The sequence below is a fragment of the Barbus barbus genome (genome assembly GCF_936440315.1).
Source record: "Barbus barbus genome assembly, chromosome: 34".
Taxonomy (NCBI): domain Eukaryota; kingdom Metazoa; phylum Chordata; class Actinopteri; order Cypriniformes; family Cyprinidae; genus Barbus; species Barbus barbus.
Genome location: NC_136762.1, coordinates 13,988,562 through 14,014,377, shown reverse-complemented (window position 1 = coordinate 14,014,377; position 25,816 = coordinate 13,988,562). Strand labels below are relative to the sequence as shown.

The following is a 25,816-nucleotide window of genomic DNA, read 5'->3' as shown; positions in this document are numbered from 1 at the left end:
AGATCATTGTCTGTTTTGCTTATATCTATACACCTTTAACTTTTTAAGACTAAAACAAAAGATGGATTCATTGTTATTCTTAATTAAAAAGCGCAACAACAATAAAACAGTACGTTGACAATGACAAACTCTTACATAACATTTATCAACAAAAACGAATAAGATGAGGCATGGCAGGACACATCACATGCTGTACTATATACCTAGTATATTACAGAATGTTTAGCAAACTCTGAGGAAGCAGATAAATATTAATATATATATTTTTTTAATTAAGGAAAGCCTCCATAGCATAACCTGAGGTAAACAGCAAAGATAACAAGCTTCTCAAAACGAAAACAAAAAGAAAAGTAAAACTAAACTGGCTGTAGCTGACAGGAGTTTTTTCTACAAGAATACCACCACGTTCACCTTCTCTGGTTTAAGAAGCGGTCTTTTACTTTAGTTTGAAAACAAATCCATCCGTTGCGCTCCATCCGCTACGCGCACCTTCACGCTCGTGCTGACGCGGCGAGTATAAACCAGGCTCTACCCACTAAGCGCTCGGCTGAAAGCACCTCTCTTCACGTGATCAGTGAAATCTGACTCCTGCTATAATGTGCTGCGGCTGGCAGCGCGCGCTGTATGAAGCAGACGCTTTGGAGCAGCGCAGACCTGGCACTCGTACAAATGCGACCACGTCAAATTTTAACTCGCAAACAATTACCATTTTGGTCGCAGTCTAGAGCCCTGTCATGTTCAATTTAATCTTCGTATTACAACAATAAAAAACATTTTATTTATAAAAAGCTTTAGCAGCAACACTAATATTAGCAGTAAGCAAAATTAACATAGAAAGTCTAATGTTTTCAAATGAAGAAAATAAATAAAGGACAGGAGTCATATCAACTTCATTTTTAACTACAGTTTTAGTAGGTTTATAAGCTGTTTAATAGGATAAAGAGTGAAGAATAATTCACTGGATAATGTTAATTCACGGAATAATATTCTCTGGAATATTGGAATATAACAAGCATTGTATTTTATTGCATTTCTCAACTGGCATGCTCTAAATTATGCTGCTGACAGCGCGGTTTATCTATGCATTTACACAGAACTATAGGGTACTCAAACTGCGATCGATCGCGGAGATAATAAATAATTAATTTCCATAGAGTTGTATTAATTTAGATGTTTATAAACGAAATAATGGTTATATAGTAAGTGTTAATACAATTTAGGGTGCTTCAAAAAAGTGAATCTTGTTAAAAGTTAAATGCGGTGGCCGTGCTGAGCATTTCTTGAGCATCAACCCGCTGAGTGAACTGCAATATGAAAGCGGCTTCACGAGACTAATGATGAGCATATAGACAACAGAGAGAGAATTACATTCAATGCTTTTCTTTCCAACATGCAATCATTCATGGCTGTATTATTTAATTCATGCAAAGTTACGTCTTTATTGGGAGAGGACTCGATGGATTATCTATGTGACTCCGACTTCACGAGACTAATAGACCACAGAGAGAATTAAATTCAGCGCTTTTATTTCCACCATGTGCTAATTCATGGCTGTGTTATTTCAGGCAAAGTTATAGCCTATCTTTATAGGGACAGGGCTTGACAGAGTATCTTATTTATCATATTTCTTAGAGCCAAGTTGCATTTAAACTATATATCAGGCATTTATGTAATACATCTAATTTGTGCATTAATGCCTGTAATATTAAATAGTTTACTAACTACAGCAAATCAAGTACCTGCACGCCGTTGCTGTCTCGTCTCCCCTCAGATGCGCTGCAATTGCGATCCTGCGCGCAATTCTGAAAACGTCCACAAGATGGCGGTGTTTATCGGGGAATCCGATATTACAAAACCGATATTCGATTATGGAAAAATGCTTAAATATCGGGAAAAATATCGGTAAATCGATATATCGGTCGATCTCTATCCCAAACATCAAGCATCCGCCTCCAACTGCAAGATAACATGACAGCGTTTGTTATTGCATTTCGTCTGCACACTCTGAGGTGCAAGTAATTTCTTATGTAGGAAAAAAAGCTACTGTGTCTTCCCCAGTTGCATCAATCCAGTTCCATTTTGATTCGATTTTCATTCGATTTTGTTATCTTGAACATATGGGATGGAAATGGTGGATATTCCAATTTTCCCACATTAAATTTACAAGTTTGGATGGAAATTGAAAACATGGCTAGTGTGACTCAAATGATTTGTCACAAAAAACTGAGTGTTGATTGATACAGAAGTGCTCCCAGAGTGCGTTAAGATGTGTGAGTGTTGACGATAACACCAATATCTTTACAGGAGAATCCATACGTAATGCTGAGAGCCAATCACCAGGAATTTGAAGGGAACGAGCGCTATGAAGGCTTCTGCGTGGACATGCTGAAGGAGTTGGCAGATATCCTGAAGTTCAAGTACCGCATTCGTCTAGTTGGGGACGGTGTGTACGGAGTGTCGGGTGCCAATGGCACCTGGACAGGCATGGTGGGAGAGCTCATCAGCAGGGTGAGTGACGTCACAAAATAATAGGTTTTAATCAGGGGTTAAATTGGGACAGAACGGCACTGCGGTATCATGCATTTTCCCCCTTTCTTTGCTGCCTGATGATTATTGCTATTGTGAAATGTTGCTACATTAGCTAGTAGGCAAAGTTGTTAGCTTGCCAACTGAAGATACAAAGAAGGGAAAATGTTCAATGTGACCATTTTTAGCTTCTGGAACATAAAGCAACGTGTATAGTATCTCACAAAAGTGAGTACACCCCTCACATTTCAGCAACCATTTTAGTATATCTTCTCAAGAGACAATACTATAGAAATTAAACTTGGATATATTTTAGAGTAGTCAATGTGCAACTTGTATAGCAGTAAAGATTTACTGTCCTCTGAAAATAACTCAACATACAGCCATTATTGTCAAAAAAGCTGGCAAAAGTGAGTACACCCTAAGTGATAACAGCTATACGTCGTTTAACCATGCAAAGCCACATGTCCTATTCATCATGTTCATGTTTTTGTCTGCTTGACAGGACTACAAAAATGTGTGTATCTTATATTAGAGCAGTTAAAATTGGGTGCTTTGAGTACAATTCTCTCATACTGACCACTGGATGTTCAACATGACACCTCATGGCAAAGAACTCTCTGAGGATTTGAGAATTACAATTGTTGCTCTCCACAAAGATGGCCGAGGCTATAAGAAGATCAGTAACTACCTGAAACTGAGGTACTGTACTGTGGCCATGGTCATACAGAGGTTTTCCAAGAACACTCGGAACAGGCCTCGCAAGGGTCGATCAAAGAAGTTGAGTCCTTGTGCTGTGTGTCAGGTGCAGAAGCTGGCTTCAAAAAACAGACGTATAGTGCTGCCAGCATTGCTTTACAGGTTGCAGAAGTGGAAGGCCAGCTTTTCAGTGCTCAGACCATACGCCACACACTGCAACAAGTCAGTTTGCATGGCCGCCATCCCAGAAGGAAGCCTCTTCTGAAGCTGGCTCACAAGAAAGCCCGCAAACAGTTAGCTGAAGAAAACCTGTCCAAGAGCATGAATTAATGGAACCATGTCCTGTGGTCTGATGAGACTCAGATAAACTTGTTTGGTTCAGATGGTGTCCAGCATGTGTGGCGACACTCTGGTGAGGAGTACCTGGAAAATTGTGTCTTGCCTACAGTCAAGCATGGTGGTGGTAACATCATGGTCTGGGGCTGCATGAGTGCTGCTGATACTGGGGAGCTGCGGTTCATTGAGGGAAACATGGATTCCAACATGTACTGTGACATTCTGAAGCAGAACATGATGCCCTCCCTTCAGAAACTGGGCCGAACGGCAGTTTTCCAACATAATAACGACCCCAAACACACCGCCAAGATAACAAATGCCTTGCTGATGAAGCGGAAGGTAAAGGTGATGGAGTGGCTAAGTATGTCTCCAGACCTGAACTCTATTGAGCACATGTCGGGCATCCTCAAGCGGAAGATGGAGAAGCGCCATGTGTCTAACATCCAACAGCTGATGTCATTATGGAGGAGTGGAAGAGGATGCCAGCAACAACCTGTGCAGGTCTGATGAATTACATGCCCAAGAGGATTAAGGCAGTGCTAGATAACAATGGTGCCCCTACAAAATATTGACACTTTGGACACAGTTTTGACATGTTCACTTAGCGTTTACTCATTTTTGTTGCCGGTTATTTGGACAATAATGGCTGTATGTTGAGTTATTTTTAGAAGACAGTAAATTTGTACTTCTATACAAGCTGCACATTGACTACTCTAAAATATATCCACGTTTCATTTGTGCCGTATTGTCCCTTGAGAAAATATATTAAAATTGTTGCTGAATGTCAGGGGTGTACTCACTTTTGTGAGATACTGTAATTTAAAAGGCAAGTATTGGAAATTGTTTAATTTGATGTCATATTAAAATGTGTACATGTAATAATATGTGGAAGTTAACTTGAAAAGCTAAATTAAGTTAAAATTTTAACTTGCTAATCATCAGCTAAATGGAAAAAAGCTATAAAAGTTTAAACTGACCATTTTTAGCTTTAGCCATGTGAAATATAATTTAAAATACACACACTACCGTTCAAATGGTTTGGAAAAAAGTCTGTTTTGTAAATACAGTGGTCACACTTTATTTGAAGGTCCAGTTCTCACTATTAACTGACTTTTCACTCAATAAAGTTTGTAGAATATGGTCATGTAGAATATTTGCTTTATGAGTACTAATAAACAGCCTGTATGCTAGTAATATGCATGCTAATATGCAACAAGTTACTAGCGAGAATTCGCAAATTATTTCTGTGACGGCAAAGCTGAATTTACTTCAGAAATCATTCTACTGAGCTTATTTGGTTCTCATGAACAATTTTTAAAGTTTTATCAGTGTTGAAAACTGCTGCTTAGAACATGATACTTTTTTCAGGATTATTTTATAAATAGAAAATTCAAAAGAACAGCTTTTATTTTAAATAATTGTGTAACATAAATGTCTATACTGCCACTTTTATCAATTTAATGCATCGTTGTTGAATAAAAGTATTCATTTCTTAAAAAAAGAATATTATTGACAAACTTTTGAATTGTAGTGTACTTTATATTTTCATAAATAAGAAAAACCAAGCATAAAGCGATTTACAGGCATTGTATGCAGTAGCCTACTCATAAGAAGTTATTTCAGTCAGCGGAATGGCTTTGTTGAGAAAAGGGGATAAAACATTATTGGCAGTTTGTTTGTCTAGTAGCTTGTTGTATCTTACCTGAGGAAACAGAATCACTGGCAGATTTTATGGTTCCCCTCCTCCAAAATCCCAATTTAACCCCTGGTTATACTGGCATCTAGAACAGTCATGTAGTATGAATACCATTCAAAGCACACCTCTTCTGCTGTTCTGAATACATAGCATGAAACAGTCTGTTTCCTCTTGTTTCAGCCTAGAATTATTCATTCTCAAATGCTCATTTCAATAATTCATTAAAGGAAGGAAGCCTTAAAGCCAGACTAAAAGTTGTTTTACTTGCTTCCACACAGGTGATGCAGATTAACCAATAATATTCATGTTTATGCCTCCAACCCAGTTACAGGTCCCTCGTCCTAATGAATTTCAATTAGCCCATCTGATCCCATACCAGACACACAGATGTGTTTAAAAAGACTCGGTGAAGCGTGAAGAGTATTAGTCCCATTCTGACAGCCACTAACATCCCGTTGATGAGATGGAAATCTTGCATGCCGCAAATACTGTTTAGCTACTAGCGCTTGCCCTTTTCGACTGAAATGTTATTTATTTAAAAACAGTCGCAGCATTACGGCTTGCTGCTGATTTATTTGTACGTTTTTTTGGCAGGCACCGCAGGGAGCAAAGTAAATTTTCAGAAATGAACAAAAAGGCCACAGCGATATTCATATATTTCCAGGGGAAAGAGTCATAAACCAGAACGTTTCTCTAAAGCCTACGTTCTCGCATACAAAAATGGAGAGGCTTTGAGAAGTTATCCGTCTTAATTCCTCAAGCTAATGGAGGGCAAAGCCATTAGTGAAATAAAGAAAGAAGTGCCTAATCTTATTATTGTTTCAATTTGTTCCCTCAAAGTATGCTCTATACAGCTGACCTTGAGAGTGGCCAATGAGTCTAATTGCATCCCACGCGCTATAGTGTCTGTAGACAGTCGAGGGTGATGAGGGGCAACTGAAGGAGGCGAGGAGCGCTACCTCGTCCTGACAGCCTCTCTATGCCACTAGGATCCCATGAGGGACCTTTATCCTGTTATTTATTACATAAAAACATGGGTCTAGATTTGTATATGAACAAAGACTACAAATATTTTTGCAGTTGCGATTGAATGTAACAGAAAATTTAATGAAGTACAAGCTAACATTTTGCCGCACCTGCTAATGGCTGGTGACTTGAGAAAATTTAACGGCTATATTTTTTACTGGCCATAAAACTGTATGTGCATAATTTAAAAAAAATGTAAAAGGCAAGGAAAACACATCTAATTGAAATTATTATTATTATTGACATTATTATTTACACAATAATAGTTTAATTACAATACTCATTTTTTTCTGTGTTTGCAAAGGTTAAACCATAAAGATTTTATTTTTGCGGAAAACTACAAGAAAACATCTATTGAAAAGGATTATATAGTGTAAACCATTATAAACCATTCATAGTGGGTTTTTTTGTTTGCATTTGGAATTATTAAATTATATTTACAGTTGGACATTTAAAATAATGCAAAAATAATTTATGATCAATTAAAATATTCAATTTATAAAAGGTTTAAAATAAACAAGGACTATAGAAGAGACTGGATTTATATATATAATAATAAATTTATAAAATATATATAAATATCCCTAACTGTATTAAAACTGAACATACACCTTAATAAATGTATGTACACCTTAATGTATGTATAACTACAGCCATTATTTAAAACAAGTACATCTGTGGATACGGATAAAACATTTTTCAGTTATGTTGTTATTATATAATATCATTATAGGATTTAAAGATTTTTTTAAAGAATTTTTTAAAAAGAAAAATATATAATACAATATAATATTAACTCTGAATGCACAAAATTCTACAATGGTTTGTTTTCATTATATATAATAAACATTTTGTAGGCTTGTTTATCTGTTAAACATACTAAATGCAATCTAAAGCAAGAAAAATTAACCTTAAGATACTGATGTAATGGTCAAATAAAAGTTAAAATTTATATTTAATTAATGTATTTGATAGTTATGCATTCATAAATGAAGCAACAAATACAATACCTCACAAAACCATTTCTGCTAATAGTATTATAATTTATTGGAAAATGAGAATCTGCACAAAAGTGGTTCATTTTTGCCCTGGAATATGGACTCCTAATCCTTTATAATCTTTATAATGTTCTGGAACCTCTTGTAAAACTAAAGGCAGCACAATAGTACACAAAGGTAGCGAAGCAGCCGAGCTGTCGGGGTTTTCTATGGCGTCAGATGAAGAATAAGCCTCAGAGGGAATATGAAATGCCACACTGGGAACTTACGTCAATGTATTATTCAGTAGTGATAGAGTTGATATTGCATTCTTCTCTCATTTTTGGGGGACATCACTTTTTGATTGAGTCAAAGCTGAGGGGGAGGATGGAGCGCAGGAAGAATATCATACTGCATTATTTATTATTTAGAGTCTCCGTCTCATAATTTCTCTCTCTGTGCAGTCCAGCCATCAATATTAATACGTAACGAGATGTCAAATATTTGAGCGGCAGTTATTGTCCTTGTTTCTGTTACGGACGACATCTGTTTGAGGGATTTCTGTTCAGCGGGGACCGCGTAATTTCCTTGTTTGTGTGTCAGCGTGATGTTTTGTTGTGTGAAGTGAAGTGTGCATGAGTTGGAGAAGAGCTGTGAGCCACAGCTGAACTGTGGAGAGCACTTGAAGATTAGCGCATCTGCAAGCTGTTATTTGGGAAGGAATCTTCAGGGAACGTTCAAGAGTTCGTCTTACCGCACCACAGTCGCTTTTGCTACGATGAAGTACTGTACATGGCGAGATAATGACATAACTAACTTTATAATCAGGTGAGCAGACGGCTGCAGTGTTATTATCGTTAACTAAAACCATAAAAAAAATGGTTTCTTTAAATAAAATAGATGGTAACACTTTAGAATAGGGAACACGTACAGTTGAAGTCAAAATTTTACATGGGCTACATCTTGCAGAATCTGCAAAATGTTAATTATTGTACCAAAATAAGAGGGATCATACAAAATGTGTGTTTTTTCTTTAATACTGACCTGAATGAGATATTTCTGTAACACTTTATTTTAGGGTCTCTTAACTAGTTGCTTATTAGCATGCATATTACTAGAATATTAGCCATTTATTAGTAGTAATTAAGCACATATTAATGGCTTATTCTACATGACCTTATTCTACATCCCTAATCCTACCCAATACCTAAACTTAATAACTACCTTACTAACTATTAATAAGCAACAAATTAGGAATTTGTTGAGGGAAAAGTCGTAGTTAATATTGAACAAGTGTTCCCTATTCTAAAGTGTTACCGATATTTCACATAAAAGATGTTTACATATAGTCCACAAGAGAAAATAATAGTTGAATTTATAAAAATGACCCCGTTCAAAAGTTTACATCCCCTTGATTCTTAATACCGTGTTTTTAGTCCTGAACAGTTAAACTGTCCCGCTGTGCTCCATACAAATTCTTCAGGTCCCACAAAGTCTTTGGTTTTCCAGCGTATTTGTGTATTTGAACCCTTTCTAACAATGACTGTATAATTTTGATATCCGTGTTTTCACACTGAGGATAACTGAGGGATTCATGCACAACTATTAGAGAAGGTTCAAATGCTCACTGATGCTCCAGAAGGAAAAACCATGACTTTCTGAATTTGAAGATCAGGGTAAATTTTATTTAAGTCTCTTGGGAGACATGTAAATATCTTCTGTAGCTTTTGAAGGGCAGTACTAAATGAAAAAATATGATATTTAGTAAAAATATGAAAATTGTACTCTCCATTCTCCAACTCCATTCTGTTCAAAAGTTTTCACGCCCCGGCTCTTAATGCATGGTTTTTCCTTCTGGAGCATCAGTGAGCGTCTTCTTTAATAGTCGTGTATGAGTCCCTCAGTTGTCCTCAGTGTGAAAAGATGGATCTCAAAATCATACATTCATTGTTGTAAAGGGTTCAAATACACAAAAATGCTGGAAAACCAAAGAATTTGTGGGACCTGAAGGATTTTTCTGAAGAACAGCAGGCAGTTTAACTGTTCAGGACAAACAAGGGACTCATGAACAATTATTACTAAACAAACAAAAAAACACAGCTGTGGATCATTCAGGTAACAACACAGTATTAAGAATCAAGGGGATGTAAAAATTTTGAATGGGGACATTTTTATAAATTCAACTATTATTTTCTCTTGTGGACTATATGTAAACATCTTTTATGTGAAATATCTTATTCAGGTCAGTATTAATAAAAAAATAACATGCATTTTTTTAAGATTTCTTAAAAACAATTCCCTCTTATTTTGGTAAAGTAATTAACATTTTGCAGATTCTGCAAAGTGTATGTAAACTTTTGACTTCAACTCTATTCAGTATTAACTATGACTTTTCCCTCAATAAAATCCGAATTTGCTGCTTATTAATAGTTAGTAAGGTAGTTTTTAAGTTTAGATATGGGATCAGATTAAGGGATCTAAAATATGGTCATGCAGAATAAAATGTGGTTTATAAATACTAATAAATATTCATGTAATATGCATAGTAATATGCATGCTAATAAGCAACTAGTTAATACACTGTAAAAAATCAAAAGTGATAAAACTTAAGTTTCAGCCAAGGCAACCAGCTTCAGGACATTTTTTAGTTTTCTCAACTTCTTATATTCATTTTCTACAACAAAAAGTTCAGAAAATAAAAAAAAAAATCATACATTGAGAATACTCAAAATCTCCAAAAAGCTTGCTGCCTTAAACTTTTAAGTTTTCTCAAAGATTTTTTTACAGTGTAGCGAGAATAGGGACTTAAAATCAAGCATTGCAAATCAATTTTAATAAAATGTTAAAATATTTTTAAAGTATATTATTTTGGCTTACAATAACTAAAATCAAGATAAAAAAGAATTAAAACTATATATATTTAAAAAAAAAAATAATAATAATAATCCCAAATTTCCACAAAAACTAGAAAAGGTTTGTTAAGACAAACTTTATGTTGGCTTGACAAAGCAGTTTAAAAATGAAAACAAAATCTAAAAAATAAACCTATAACTTATTCAAAATATACTATAATAGTACCTCAATGATACTTTTTGGATCTTGAAACACGTGTCTAACATTCCTAATTCGGCTCTCGGCATTAACAAGCCTCTCCTGTCGCTTTCAAGGGTTCAGGCTTGAGGCTAAAACATCACATTGTAACCGGTATCTGCTGTCCGGAGAGTCTCTCTCATTTACAGCGCGACTTCCAATATCCCATCATTCCTCCTGGAGAGGACAAAGAGCAGTGGAGGGTAAGAGTATGTCCCGCGGGACCGTAAAATCCCTTGCAGATGCACTTTTCGGTGTTGTTTGATTAGTGGGATCCGGCCACAGCATTGTGCCCGGCAGCACTGGATGCTGTGTCAAGTGATTTGTCATGACAGTTTCTGTGTTCATGTTCCATCAGAGACACACACACACACACACACAAACACACACACAACAACGCTGCTTTGCCCTTCAGAATTCACCAAACACAGGTATTTGGACTGAAAGCAGTTGTTTCCAGGTGTAAAAACACAGGTCATGGTAGCTTAAGGTGGTTAAGCTGGTTTGTTGCTGGTTTGAGGTGGTTTAAATGCTCTAATCAGCTTAACTAAGATGGGCTACAGGGGTGTCATGATTTTGAGGGAGCTTTGTGCTTTTGGTGAGACAAGAGACAATAACCTACTTCATAATGATACATAAATGTATTTAATAATTGTATTTGATAATCAGTGTTATGTGTAATTTACAGTATTATTTATTGATATTTTGAATTAGCGTTTTGATGTTTTTTGGATTTAAGTTTCAGCTTGCATTTATGTTTTAGTTTAAGTTTTAGTGTTTTTGTTATGTGCTTGCATCATTATTATTTTTTTTTTACTTTTAGATTTTTCACTTTTTTATTTTAGATGTAATTTTTATTTCAGTTTTAGTTTTTCATCTAATATATATATTTAATAGTAATCATTTATATAACTATATATTTTATAATTCCATTTGATCAGTGTTGTTTTTGTATAATTTATATACTATTATAGTATTTATATATTATATATTTTTAATTTTATCGTATTGTATTTATTTTGTATATACAGTATATTAGTGCTGTCAAACGATTAATCGCGATTAATCACATCCATAATAAAAGTTTATAATGTGTGTGTACTGTGTATATTTATTATGTATATATAAATACAAACACATACATGTAAATATTTAAGAAAACTGTATTATGTTTATATATTAAATGTATTTGTATATAATATAAGAATATGAATGTATAAATTTATATACATGTAAATATTTTCATAATATATACTGTATGTGTGTGTATTTATATATGCATAATAAATATACACAGTACACATACATATATTATGTAAAAAAAAACTTTTTTTTGGATGTGATTAATCACGATTAATCGTTTGACAGCACTAATATGTATATATCAGTTTTTATATAACATTATAATATAATAAATATATTATTATTAATATACATTTATAATATATATTTATCAGTTGGTTTAATATTTTCAGATTTCCTTTTAGTTTTAGTCATTTTATGTGTTTTTGTCATTTTGTTAAAAAAAATTGCCGTATTTTTAGTCATTTTTATACTTCAACTTCAACTTTTTAAGATACATTTTTAATACTTTATTTTAAGCTTTTTTTATTGACAAGCTATTTTTATTTGTTTTACTTTTAGTTAACAATAACAACACTCTTGATAATGAAGTTTAAATATCTTAAATATCTGAAGGGCCAGATACCCCCTTTCTTGAACCAGCAAGAAACCGCGTATACCACCTTACCCGGTTTGAGCTTCATTTTTTGCACCACTTTATCCAGACCCGCATTAATGGCTGCTGTTATTTTGCATATGTTTCAGAAGGCTGACTTGGCTGTGGCTGCCCTGACCATCACGGCTGAGAGGGAGAAGGTCATTGATTTCTCCAAACCCTTCATGACTCTGGGGATCAGCATCATGTACCGAGTGCACATAGTAAGTTCCTCCATCTCCTCCATCCACTGCAGCCCGAGACTCCCGAACTATTCCCGACCTCGTAGCATTAAAGATCAACAATCCTCAACAATCGGCAGCCTCTAATGGCCAGAGAGAGAGTGTGTGGGAAATAAATAGAGAAACACTTTGGGGCAGAGAGCTCTGAGCGTCAACCTTGCCGTAGCAGATGGTGCGCTGTGGTGTGAAAAGCTGATAAATGTAGTGCTTTCCTTCCCAATTTCAGATTCTCCTTATTGTGACTTGTATCTAATTCACACCAATAACACCCCAAGCTCTTGCACACAGCAACACTGAAAATCCAATAGCTCTTATTTTTAAAGGCCTGTGCGCCATTAATCAAAGCCCCTCCCCAAACCCAAGGTGACATGCTGATCTCTCTGTTGGCTAAATGCCGGATGAAGCCGCTCGGTGCAGCGTGTGCAAACATTAATGTGGTATCCCGGTAGGGCACTTACACAAACACACACACACACTCACTAGCTTACACAAACACATCGTCAGCCCCCCTGCTCTGTTCATGCTGTTAATAGATGCTCCTGAGCGCGTCTTCATTGGTTGAAAACGGTTGGGGGAATCAATAACACCAGGTGTGCTGTTAACTGAGAAAGAAAGAGCACTTCTGTTGCAGATTTTTGAACTACGGCATGCAAATGCATGCTTTTCACCCAACTCAAGTAGGCCATAACCGCTATAGATATTGAGTTAGAAAAGTCACCCCATTGATTGAGAGAAAAAGTTCACAAAATGTTTAGGCTGCTCTGATCGTATAGGGAGTATTGGACTTTTTTGACAAATTGTGCAGTATTGAATTGAAAGCTGATTATAAAAATTCTTGTTCTTTTACTGCTGTTCTTCTTTTTTTATTTGTTGTAGTAAACTAGAAATACACACAACATTCAAGACACATGCTGCGTCCCAGTTCGTCTACTTATACTATACTACTTATACTCTCTTTATGAAGGAAAGTACATACTTTTGAGTATGTAGCAGAATATTAGGAAAGCTTTGGGACATAGGCTTCGTCATAACTGTGTCTTTAACAGACGCTGTGTTCTGTTGCGTAGTTACGTGCAATCTGTCACTGTTTAAACTGCTCTGTCAGTCATATTGTTACATTTAACATAATCCACATTTTGTTCCATTTTATTTCCTACCGTACTGGAGAGAAATGAAGAGGCACGTTGATCTCCCAGTGGTGGGTCTTTCCTCATACTCTCCTCATATGTTTGCATAATGATGTATTCAAAAGTTAATGACCAAACTTATCTTTATAAAATTTTTGTATATTAAATATAACGCAGATAACATTAAATACATTTTTTTCATCAGGTTAGACATTCATTATTTATCACTCAAACCCCTTTCTCTACCTGTCCGTTGGTCTCGCATATCTGGCATGTTTGTAGATTTTTAACACTTTTTATGCACGTTTGTTGTTCTAATGAATCCTTGTCCAACGCGCAATTGACCATATGCACGGAGCGCTTTTTAGAACTTCCGGATAAAGGTAAGCCAGCTCATAATCTTCCGGTAAAGCTCATTTTATATGTGCTATATATGTAGAGACTCTCACAGAAACCTCTCCTGCCTCATTCTTATCAGAATCTGAGAAAAAAAAAAATCATTGCAACACCGTAAATAATGACAGCGGCATTAACATACAGTTTCATGTTATTAAATAACATATAATTTTATACGCAGAGTCTTGTAATCCCAGGAAAGTACCCAGACACGTAACTGTACATTTAAATGTTAGTAAGGAGAATAAGCTAATCTCTTAAACGACATTGTAATGGTATTCTCCATAATCAATATCTTACCTTCTCAGCCATGAACACATTTTTAAAATCTTATAAAATTTTAAAGCCTTTATTATTTCTCAACTCTGTGCAGTAAAATTCACATTATTAAAGGTTCACTTTTAATTCACGAAGACGACATGAAGAAATGTGCCAAAAACATGTCTCGGTGAAAAATAAAGACTTTTTAAGAAGAAAATGAAATTACCATTATAGCCAGGAGATGGCAGTATAGGATCAATCATTGGCTGCAGCTGCTGTTTCAACTGCCTAGTTTTTTCACATCTTCAGATTTATTATAAAATAAATATTATAACAAATTTTGTACTTTATCGCACTGAAGTATAAAATATAGCAAGTGCAGGAAGTCACAAAAATCACTTGTCATTTAAAGAAATAAATAACGCCAGACGACAGTGTCAGGATCCTGGACTGTTTTGTTATGTTTTTGCTCCTCATGTGTTCCCTGTGACCCAGTTTCTCCCCAGTCTGATTGTTTTTATTTGCTCCAGCTGTGTCTCATCGTCTTCCCCTATTACCCAGTGTTTATAAGCCCCAGTCCTTTCAGTTAGTGTTTGTCGGATCTTGAACGTCTTTCCCTGTGTTCCTGTGTCTCCTACGTGTGTGGACTATTAAAGATCGTGTTTGAAATACTCCTCGCTCCCTCGTTCCTTGCTCCCGGGTAAAGTGTGACAGAAGAACCGACCAAAAACAGTTACCTCCGTGTGTTCCCTCTGTTTTGTTTCCTTATTTTACCCAGTGTTTTGTTTCCGTTGTGTTCCCATGGATCCCTTCATCCGGCCCGAATTCCTCCTCCTCCTGCTGGAGCAGAGGGACCGATCTCTCGAGGACCATACCAGACTGTTCCTCCTAATAGCTAATGCCACCAGCTACCCGGACGACGCGCTCTGCTCATTCTATAATGCAAGCCTAAACACCGCGTGCAGAGCGCTGTCGTTCGAAGATGGTCCTCGAGAGGATTTCGCCACATTCGTGGAGTGGACTCTGGCGAAAAACGGTTCGCCCCTCACAGTCTCCCCTGAGGATGATCTTGCCAGATCCACTCCAGACCCAGAGCCCAGCCCACAATCTCCCCACGGTGCGGAGCACCAGCCCGAGCCCACCGATGACGGAGAGCCATTTCCCGCCGCGATCTGCGAGCTAGCGCGAAGCTGAGCGACTGAGCGGATGATCGCCCCGGAAGTTGAGCCCAACCCGTCAGACCAGGTGCGAGAGCCGGCGTCAGTGCCCATCATGGGGGAGCAAACTGTGGACGGTGTGAGTGCGGAGTGGAGCTCCGCCCCCTGCACCGCGGCTGAGGGTGAGCTGAAGATAAATCTGGGACTGCTGGACAGAGAGGGGGCGTCCGATCCTCCAGTGCCCGCTCCTCGAAAATGCCCTCCTGTGCCCGCGCCTCGAAAATGCCGACCCTCCCACACTCTCCTGCCTCGTCCACCGCTGTCATCTGGCAGCCTCCCCGCTCGCCCTCAGCCCTGCGAGCCCCATGGGTCTGCCATCCTCCAATGTTGCCGGGGCTGGAGTATCCCTCACCTCCTCCTCCAACCTCCAAGGCCCGGACTCCGCCTCGGCCCGTAGGCCCAGTGGCTCCACCTCGGCTCCTAGCTCCCTCGCCTCCACTGTCACCCCTCGATCCACCAGCTCCACCGGTCTCCCTCGTCCCTCCGGCTCCGCCTTGGTCGGGCGTCGACCCGCCATCGCCTCAGGACTCCTCTCCTCTGGCTGCGCCTCGTCGCTCCGTCCCACCGGCTCCGTTGGACTCCTTCCTCCCTTCAGCTCCACGTGGGTCCTCAGTCGCTCCGGCTCCGCCGCGGATCTCCGGGTCTCCGCCTCCGCCTCGGTCGCCAGAGCCCTCGGCTCCACCCTGGCCCCCCGGATCCTCGGCAGACTGGCAAGACAGGACTTCAAACAGGGTAATATCGACGACGAACCGGCACAGGACTGCAAACACAAGGAGATTATAAAGGGAGCAAATGAGGAGGGTAACGAGAAAACACAGGTGGGGCAAATTAACCAATAATCAGGAAACAAGGTGGGTGGGGTCAAGACAATTGACATGAGAGCACATGGCACATAGAACCTAACAAGACAAGCCATGTGCTCACACAAAACAAAAACACAAGCACATGGCCAGCAAAACAAAATGAGTAGCCATGTGCAAAACAGGACACGAACACGCAACTAATGAGGAGACTCATAAGCTGCATGTTCACAAAACATGACAAACATGAAAGCACGCAGCCAGTGAAAAAAACACAAGCTGCGTGCCACACAGAACAAGACAAAACAAGCGACAGCACACAGCCCGAGCGAACTCGAGACCGCACACTCCTACAGCAAGAACAAACCTGGAGCGTGAGTGTCCAAACCCCGACATGAAACCAGAACTGAGTCTGAACAAGACAGGAGTGCCGGGATCCGAACACTACGCCCCAACATGAAACAGAGCACGCAGACGAGAGAGCGTGCAGCTCGAGCACACTCGAAGCGCACGCTCACCAGAAAACAAGACAAGAAGGGAGTGTCAGGGCTCCGTCACAAAACCATGAATAAACTAGACCGAAGTGACAGAACCCTGACAAAAAGTGCTTCATAACAAGCACTTTTTAGCACTTAATTATGTTTTCAGATGTAACAAGGTGTTTTTTAGACACTGCGGTTTAAACCTATGTACCAAGATTTTTTTCCATGAACAATTTCAATAATACTGGCTATAGGCAATAAATGCTAAATATGAAAATTGTTCCAGAACCAACAAAGGGGGTTGGGGTAAATTACATTGTGCCCCTAGTGAGCTCAGATCTTAGTGAATTGTGAATTATTTTCAGTGTTAAAATGCTTTCGTTTCCAGCAATAATTAATTCATTTATAGATTGATGAAAACTGCAAACACTGTGGAGCTTTCAAAACATTGCTAAAATTACACACTTCACCTTTAAATGCAAGGCTGTGACTACCCTAGAGAGGTGGCTAAGAAAGTGAAAAAAGAAGTGAAAGTTGATTGAGAAAGGCATAGAGGCAGACACAGTGAGCGACTCGGAGACTGGCAGACAGAGAGAACAGTGACAGAAGACATAAGACGAGTGTTAAATGAGTTCACACTGGTAAAGAGGATAAAAGGCTGTTGTACAGTGTAGAGCTGTTCTCAGGTTGGAAAGCCTTGAGTTCTCTCTCTCTCTCTCCCTGTCTGTCTCTCCATGGCCCTTTCTGCTCTTCTCTGTCCCAGAATAAAGCTGGAGTAGCTTTAGGTTAAGGCTGAGCTCATGAATATTAGTTAGCTTTTGCTGGCGTTGCTGATGTTTCACATTGATTTGCCAGATGTAATATTAAACCAGTTTTGCATTGGTGCTCATCACATTCGATAATTAACCATTTGTCAGAACTGAAATATCAATAATTTAACACCATATATATAAAAAACTATATATGACTGTGTGTGTGTGTGTGTGTGTGTGTGTAGTTTTTCAATTATTAATTAATAATCAGAATTTTTACAAATATAAATTAATTTTAGTTATTTTAGACATTAGATAAAATATATATAATTTTTAATTGAATATTTTATATTTTAATTACTTTTTATTTTTAATTTCAGTTTGTTTGTGTATTTTCTATATATAGTTTTTCTATTAATAATTTATAAATAATCAGTAGTGAAAATGTGTATAAATATACATTTGTTTTATTTATTTTGATATTGATATTTTGATATATAAGACTTGAGCCGACTAAACTTTGTTGAGTGTGCTAAAGATGGGGGTCGGCCTTCAGTTCGGTTGCTCCTGCTCAGAATAATCTCCTCTCACTCATCTATACCCTACAGCCATGGTGCTCTGGATATTTGGATTCTTGTGCGTGCACTTGTTTAGATTTAATCCACTTACTATTGATCCAGCAGGCTTTGATTTCTACAAGGACCCCCATAGCTTATTTCAAACTTTAAATGAAATCCTTCACTTGATCAATAACAATGGCAAATGGAATAAAATGTGGCCTTCGGCCCTGTTTTAATTACATGTTTGCGAGTACAGTGGTATCTCCATCGCAGCATGTCATTGGGCGCACTGGTAAACGTGAACGTATGGGACGTGCCATTTTGTTTTTGTATGTATATATGAGTTTAGTCTGGACAGTGTGTGAATAAACACAAGATTGCATGAAAATTAGTCTCCCTTCGTCTTGTGCGGCACACGCAGGGAGGAAGAAGAGAGACTAGGTGTGGCTGAGGATGAAATAACTAATTAGTGCAACAAGTTAATTAGATCGTACAGGGAGCATTGGAAAAATCATGCACAGCCACAAAAGAGCAGCAACTGAGCTTGTGTGCATTATGAGACTGTGTGGAGTATACAGAGAAAGAAAAAGAGCAGCTGCCCTCAGAACATGAAGTCAGGGCACTTTTTTCCTCTGAAGCACTCCAGCCGTGACAAGACCATGTTCCCACTGGCCACACACTTTCAAGGTGTGAGCGGCTACAAAAGGGAACTCTGTGCCTCTGCAGCACTGAGCCCTCTTTACTCGTGACTGAGCGTTTGTCTCACAGCAGCGCGCTTGGTTTCATGATGTACTTCAGAGTTGAAATAATGCATCTCACCTCTATGTGTGTTTACGATCCGTCACAGTCACGTAGTTCCGCTTAAAATTAGCCTACAGAAGGATAATTTTTAAATCTGGACGTTTTTAGTGACAGGAGAAGAAATATTGTGAATGTTACAGTGGAATTCAATGGAACATTAAGTTTTCAAATCTTTTCAGCCCAAGTCGATCTGACAGTGGCTGGTAAACATGTGCTGACAGTATATCACTGCTCTGTAGCAGAAGCTTCACTACAGATCAGTCTGAACTGCAAATCACAGAGGAGACTAGTAAAGGGTTTATGACCAGTGATCTCTGGGTGAAACAACAAACATGCTCAAGTGTGTGAGAGCGAAGAGAAAGACCCCATGCATAACCCTTTTATGTATTTTTATTAAATGCATGTGTAATCACCATCTTATGGTAGCCCGTTTCCGTCTAGAATTAAAAATATAAAATATTTTTTTTGTTTGTTTTTTTGTCAGAATTACGATCTTATAATATAACTTTTGACTTTTTGTCTCACAGTTTACAATTTTAGTTCTTGTAATTGTAACTTCATATTTCATAATGTGACTTTATATCCCACAATTAAATTTTATATCTCACAGTTGCAACTTTACATCTGACAGAATGACTTTATATCTCACAATTTGGCTTTATATATCCCACAATTTAATTTGATATCTCATAGTTGCAATTTTATTTCTCTTATTGTGACTTTGTATCTCACAATGCGACTTGTTTTCAACTTTATCTCACAGTAGCCCGTTTTATTTTTTATTTTGAGGTGGAAATGAGCTTCCATACTGTTGTGTGTCATTGTTTCTTAGATATTTTCTTAAATTTTGCTCCGCATGTGGTATTGGCTTTAATGACACAATATTCTTTAATGAATCTAAATTTAAAAAGAACAGAATTTATGTAAAATAGAAATGTGTGTTAGTCTTTACTGTCATGTTTAATGAATACAATGCATCTTTGCTGAATAAAAGTATAAAAATAATTACTAACCTCAAACTAATTAATTTCATCTTAAAGTTCAGAGTTTTTTTCTTAAATATTGTTTTGTTTACATTCTTTCAAAATCCAAAAATAGCTAAATTATTTATAAATCAAACCCGTATGTTAAACAAAAGTAATAATACTGAAATTTAATTATCATTAAAGCTTAAGTATGAAACATCACCGATAAGTGAAACACGCCACTAATGAGAAAACTAGCAGTGGTTTTATTTATTATTCAGGAAGTGAATGCCCTACATTTGGAAAAGTTCAAAAATTCAAACTCGAGATCAATCACATTAACGCCACAAGGCATAATTAATTGTTTTAATAAACTGACAAAAACGTAAAAGTAAATAACTCTTCCCATAAATAACTCCCTGAATATAAGTGTGCTGAACAAGAAACACTGAAGCTGTAATCAGTAAAAACAGATAAACATGGTAAGACTACACATGCAATGACATCTCTGCAGTTTCCTCTGTAATTTAATATGTTGTGTAGTGCAAATGTTAATGAGGACCTGGTTAACCAGACACAGGGAACCCTGATGTGAAAATCTGGTATGACTGCAGGCTTCTGCAGCTGCTTCAGGTTGTATTTCGACAGCCAAAGCAGCAGCGCTTCTCAAAGACTAAATTTTGAGTATATCACTGAGAGAAACTTTATTTCTTTCCTCAAATCCGCTAAGCCAGAAACGAGAAATTACATAACACCACAGAGACACATCAGAGCCTGTGGGGACGCGCTAGAGTCGAGCAAGAACTGCCCTACTGCACTGCTATTCAGTCAAACTGGGGGAGGATCTATCTGTGCTCATTTGTTAAATGATCAAGGGAAGATTCGCTCTTGAGGGTGTTACATGTTCGAAAGGCTGATAAACCACGTGTACCTGTGTAGCTCACCTCTAAAACAGATGTGCACTAGTTTCTCACTTGTTTTCCGGCAGGTTTCTGCAGTCCACAATGTTGATTGTGCTTTTGTTTAAACCTTAAAATTGAATTTACAAAGAGGCTGCAAACAAGGCAAGTTGCTTCAGCTGGAAGCAGATTGTACAAACCCAACACCACAGTTAACGTACCCCCTTGTGAGCACCCTCCGCAAGTCCCTCTCGCTATAAGTCACGATACATTTATCTCCTCAAATCTCACACGAGCTCAGTCTGGTACATACAGGCTCCAGGCACGGCCCAATTTTCCCTTCCCTCGACGACAGCTTCCGTTAGAAAGTGTAAAGCAACCTGCCTAAGAATAAAACCACACCTGAACCGTTTTTTTTTTCCCCCATTGAGAGCCCATCAGTTTCTTGTGTATCTACCATAGACAGACTTGCCTCTATTTATTGCTATAATTACAGCTTTTAGTGTCCAGCTCAACAGCAATGCCATTCAATTACACTAATATGGAGATGATTGCAGACACATTAATGAATTTCCAGCCTGGTGCGGGATAGATAGTGGAATAATTGCTCATTTCCGAACTATAGTAAACCTGGTTTTTGTAGTCTTGGGGGAAAAAAGCAGCACAAATTATTTGTTTGTGAGTGTATCCATCGCTGGGACTATTTAGATCCACCTTGTTAGGACAGGACTATATTTGGCCGTAAGACACCTGTGGCGTGTAGATAGATTGGCCATGGTGCTTTCACACTTAGTTTCTCGCTGATAAGAGTTGCTGCTGTTAAGTTGCTGTTGACCACTGATTGTCAAAGTACCTCCAGGAGAGATAATTGGATTTGACTATTGTGTACAGAATCGGCTCCTGAGTTCTGTCCCAGTGGTTATTGGATCTTCAGAGTGTGCCAAAATGGTTAGGAGACAGAAAATCAAGCACTTTGTTTGGATCAAGCCAATCAACCGTAAAAGCCTTTAAACATCTTTAACCTGAATGTTTACTTACTGGAACTGAATGATATAGGCTTATAGGATCTTTTGGATGCTTGTTTCGGTGTCTTGATGTTACCTGTGTGTCTTATAGGGAAGAAGACCGGGGTATTTCTCCTTTTTGGATCCGTTCTCTCCTGGGGTTTGGCTTTTCATGTTGCTGGCCTACCTGGCAGTCAGCTGCGTGCTCTTTCTGGTGGCGAGGTAAATACTCAGCTCCACACTGACACCTGCAGCATCTTATCAGCACTGACACTATCCTTAAAGGAGTTGTACAGCTAAAACATTGTCAAAAATGTCTGACTGTTTGAAGGAACATTTTAAAGAACTTTTACTCTGCTGCCATACAATGAAAGTGGAAAGCTACAAACTGGATTTTTAAAAATGCTAAATAAAAGTTGTGCATATGAATCTTACACTATATTTCAAGTCTTTTTAAATCATATAGTAGTTTTGTTTCAGAAACAGACTAGAATTTAATTCATTATTCAGTAAAAATCTTACCTTGCTGCTTTACTGCTACCATTCACTTTCATTGTATGGAAATGAGCTTGGACACTCAGAGATGTATACATCATCTGAAAGCTGAATAAATAATCTTTCCATTGGTGTATGGTTTGTTAGGACAGGACTATATTTGGCCGAGAGATAACTATTTGAAAATCTGGAATCTGAAGGTGCAAAAAAATCTAAATATGTGACCCTGGACCACAAAACCAGTCTTAAGTCGCTGGGGTATATTTGTAGCAATAGCCAAAAATACACTGCATGGTTCAAAATTATCGATTTTTTTTATGCCATTAAATCATTAGGATATTAAGTAAAGATCATGTTCCATGAAGATATTTAGTAACTTTCTTACTGTAAATATATCAAAACTTCTTTTTTGATAAGTAATATGCATTACTAAGGACTTAATTTGGACAACTTTAAAGGCGATTTTCACAATATTTAGATTTTTTTGCATCCTCAGATTCCAGATTTTCAAATAGTTGTATCTCAGCCAAATATTGTCCGATCTCAACAAACCATACATCAATGGAAGCTTATTTATTCAGCTTTCAGATGATGTATAAATCTCAATTTTGAAAAATTGACACTTAAGGTTTTGTGGTCCAGGGTCACATATTGAGAACCCCAGCGACTTCAGACTGGTTTTGTGGTCCAGGGTCACAAATGTCATTAATTCCTCAATTGTCATTCCAAACCTTATTTTTTAGTGGAAAACATTTTAAAGAAACTTTTTCCTGTTGTTTTCCATATAGCAAAAGTGGATAGGGACTAGGCCTATCAAGCTCAAAAATGGACAAAAAATCCCATAAAAGCAACATAAAAGTTGAACATAAGAATTGTGCCTTATATTATAAGTCTTCTGAAGTCATATGCTAGCTTTATGTTAGGAAAACACTTCAAATTTAATTCATTATTCACCGAAAATGTTGTTTGGCTGCTCTGGTCACCATTCACTCTCATTGTATTGAAACAAGTAGCTTGGACATTCAGCTAAACTTCTTCTGTAATGTTTCGTAAAGAAAGAAAGTCATAGATTTCCCATAGAATGGCATGTGAATTAAAACTTTATTTATTTTCTTGCTTTAACACCATTAAACATTATGGGCCCGATTTACTAACAGCTTGCGCCAGTGCAAACTGTCTTTTGGCATTAAAATAATACTGTCAGGAAGTCATGCAGTGACGAATTAGCGCTGAAAAGGCGTGGACACCGTTCATTTTGCGCCTGACCTTATTGAATATGCATTTGAAGGAGTTTCCCTTTCAGACGTAAACTTTATGGGAGGAGAGTATTCAAATGAATTACGCAACGTGATTTACTAATGTTTGCGCTCGTCAAATTACTGGTATTTGTGCCATTATTTAACACCCCCAAAAAAACATAAAGCAGCTTAATTTGCACTGCTCTTGGTAGACTGCACTGGCTGGAAATGTTCTGGCTGCGTCTGTGTTCTTTAATGTGCGCATTGTCAGTAAATCACACACAAAATTTTCCCCTCCCATCGGTGCTTTTATGGAATTGCGCTCTAGTAAATCTGGCCCTATATCCCAAAACTAAACCTTCTACTTAAACCGGAGGGCAAAGATTAGTTAATTCTGGAGCATTCCTACTGCATGAACTAATCTTGGTGCTCTGATTTTAGGGAGAGGTTTAAAGGTTACGATTGCTAGTCCAGTTAGGATTGTAGAATGTTGTTGTTGCAAGATCAACATCCTTTGTTGGTCCTGTGAAAGAGTCATGACCTTAAACCTAACCCTAAAATCTAATTGTTTGGTTGGAATGCAGTTCTAGGATCAGCATGTGTGTATTTGTAGACATTTCATTTTAAACTCACTTTTTATTTCAGCTTTGCTTTGGATCACAAAAGAAATGTCATGTTTTATACTCTTTCACAGTAACATTCTGCAGGACAACAGGGGTGTTGTGTGTTTTTATTTGCTGAACATTACCTGTCAAGACATTTTATATAAATTCATAGTTGGAGCTTTTGCGTATGCGTGTGTTTTTCTTTGTTTGCCTCTCTATAATGTGTATATTTTTACACATTTGTTATTGAAATACGACCTGTGTTTTCTTTTCTGCATTGCTTGTGTTCGGCATTTCAACAGAGCTGTAATGTGAGGTTGTCGCACACCTTGAAGAGTAACTCAGCAGCGTCCTGCAGTGCAGTGCATTTTTATTAGTGTCCTGTCAGTCACGGCTAAAGCTTGCACAGCCCCTTCAGGGAACAAAAACCAGGTTACATGGCCAACAGGGAGCACTGGTGACTTCATGCTTTGCCAACTGTTAAAATTGTTCCTGGCTCATTTATGTTTACTACTTTTTATTCTTTCTTTTTTCACGCTCCTCATGGCACACAGGCTAACACCTTATGAATGGTACAACCCTCACCCCTGCCTGAAGGGGCGCTGTAGCCTGCTCATTAACCAGTATTCACTGGGCAACAGTTTCTGGTTTCCTGTGGGCGGTTTCATGCAGCAAGGCTCCACCATCGCCCCCAGAGCCCTGTCCACACGCTGCGTCAGTGGAGTATGGTAAGAGCACAGGGTCACTCAGGTAAACTTCTCCTTTCATGAAAGAAAGAAACAACATGTAGCACATCTTATCCTCCTGGGGTCTCCATTCTGCATTCATGGTCACCAGCATATTTGGTCTCCAGGATGGGATTTATGAGGAATGTACAGAATGTCAGGGAATTATATTGATATTTCCTCATAAATGTTTTATGTAAGCCTCAGAAATGTACATATTTGTTGGTCATAGCTCTTGTCTTCATAAAGCAGGTCAGAAAGGCCATGTATCGAATCATGGTATTTTTACCATGATATATTTAAGACTTGACATTCTTTGGAAAAAAAAAGTGATTTCATAACTTGATATGCTCTTTCATTTTTGGACACACTTGAATAAATGTTTATTTTGACACAGAAGACCATAATGAATATGTTTTTGACTGGTTTTGGTCTCATTTCTTTAAAAGGCAGTCATGTAAAATCTGCCCAAAAGCCATGGAAAACTTTTTTTGTGAAATAAGATGGCCCTGTCTGAAGGGTCATATCAAAATAATCTGCAAAAATAGGAAGAAATAGGCAGGAAATTAAAATTTCACTCATGAACTTGTTAGTTTGCAGATTCTTTTGTTCAAAGTGACATTACATTGCATTCAAGGTATAAACCAAGCTCTTCTGTTTTATCTACAAGAATGATTATTGAATATTGAATTTATATATTTATTATTGTACTTGGGAAGTGAACAAATTACTGAAACTTTTACACATTTACATATTCCCTCCTTTATGCATTCATTTTGCATTCATTTCGATTTTTAGGTCTTTAATTTTAGGGTCAACTAGCTTAACCAGTAAGACCTCACTGAAAACCAGCATTAACCAGCCAGTCGAAGATGTTCTTTTCCACAGAGTATCACATTCTGCTACACCCTGATCTCATTGTCAGCTGCTGGATATAGCAGATAAAAGTGCTACTCTCACTTGGCCTCTGTTTTTCTGCTGCGTTATTGTACTGTCATTTTTCGAGGCCTCGCTGACTGCAGCACACCGAGGTCAGTGGAGAATAAAAGCGAGCTATTTTTGAGTATTCTGAACGGCGTACAGTATTCAGAGAAGCCTTTCAACTTCTCATTCGGATGCAGAGCTCACAGTAGCGCCGAGCTCTTTTGATGTTGGGTTAGAGCTTTGCGTTCCTCGCGTC

At 37.8% G+C, this 25,816-nt stretch overlaps 1 protein-coding gene across 2 annotated transcripts in view; it reads left to right on the top strand.

Annotated features, from left to right (window-relative positions):
* LOC306853984 (glutamate receptor ionotropic, kainate 4-like) overlaps positions 1-25,816 on the top strand; it is a gene marked incomplete at its 5' end in the record, with an annotated part of 197,932 nt that overhangs the window by 163,943 nt on the left and 8,173 nt on the right. For both annotated transcript variants that reach the window (XM_079391731.1, XM_079391732.1), the window contains 4 exons: positions 2,305-2,508; positions 12,178-12,291; positions 21,686-21,795; positions 24,466-24,639. In XM_079391731.1, coding sequence (XP_079247857.1) covers positions 2,305-2,508; positions 12,178-12,291; positions 21,686-21,795; positions 24,466-24,639 — 602 coding nt within the window. The remainder of the gene's footprint in view (positions 1-2,304; positions 2,509-12,177; positions 12,292-21,685; positions 21,796-24,465; positions 24,640-25,816) is intronic.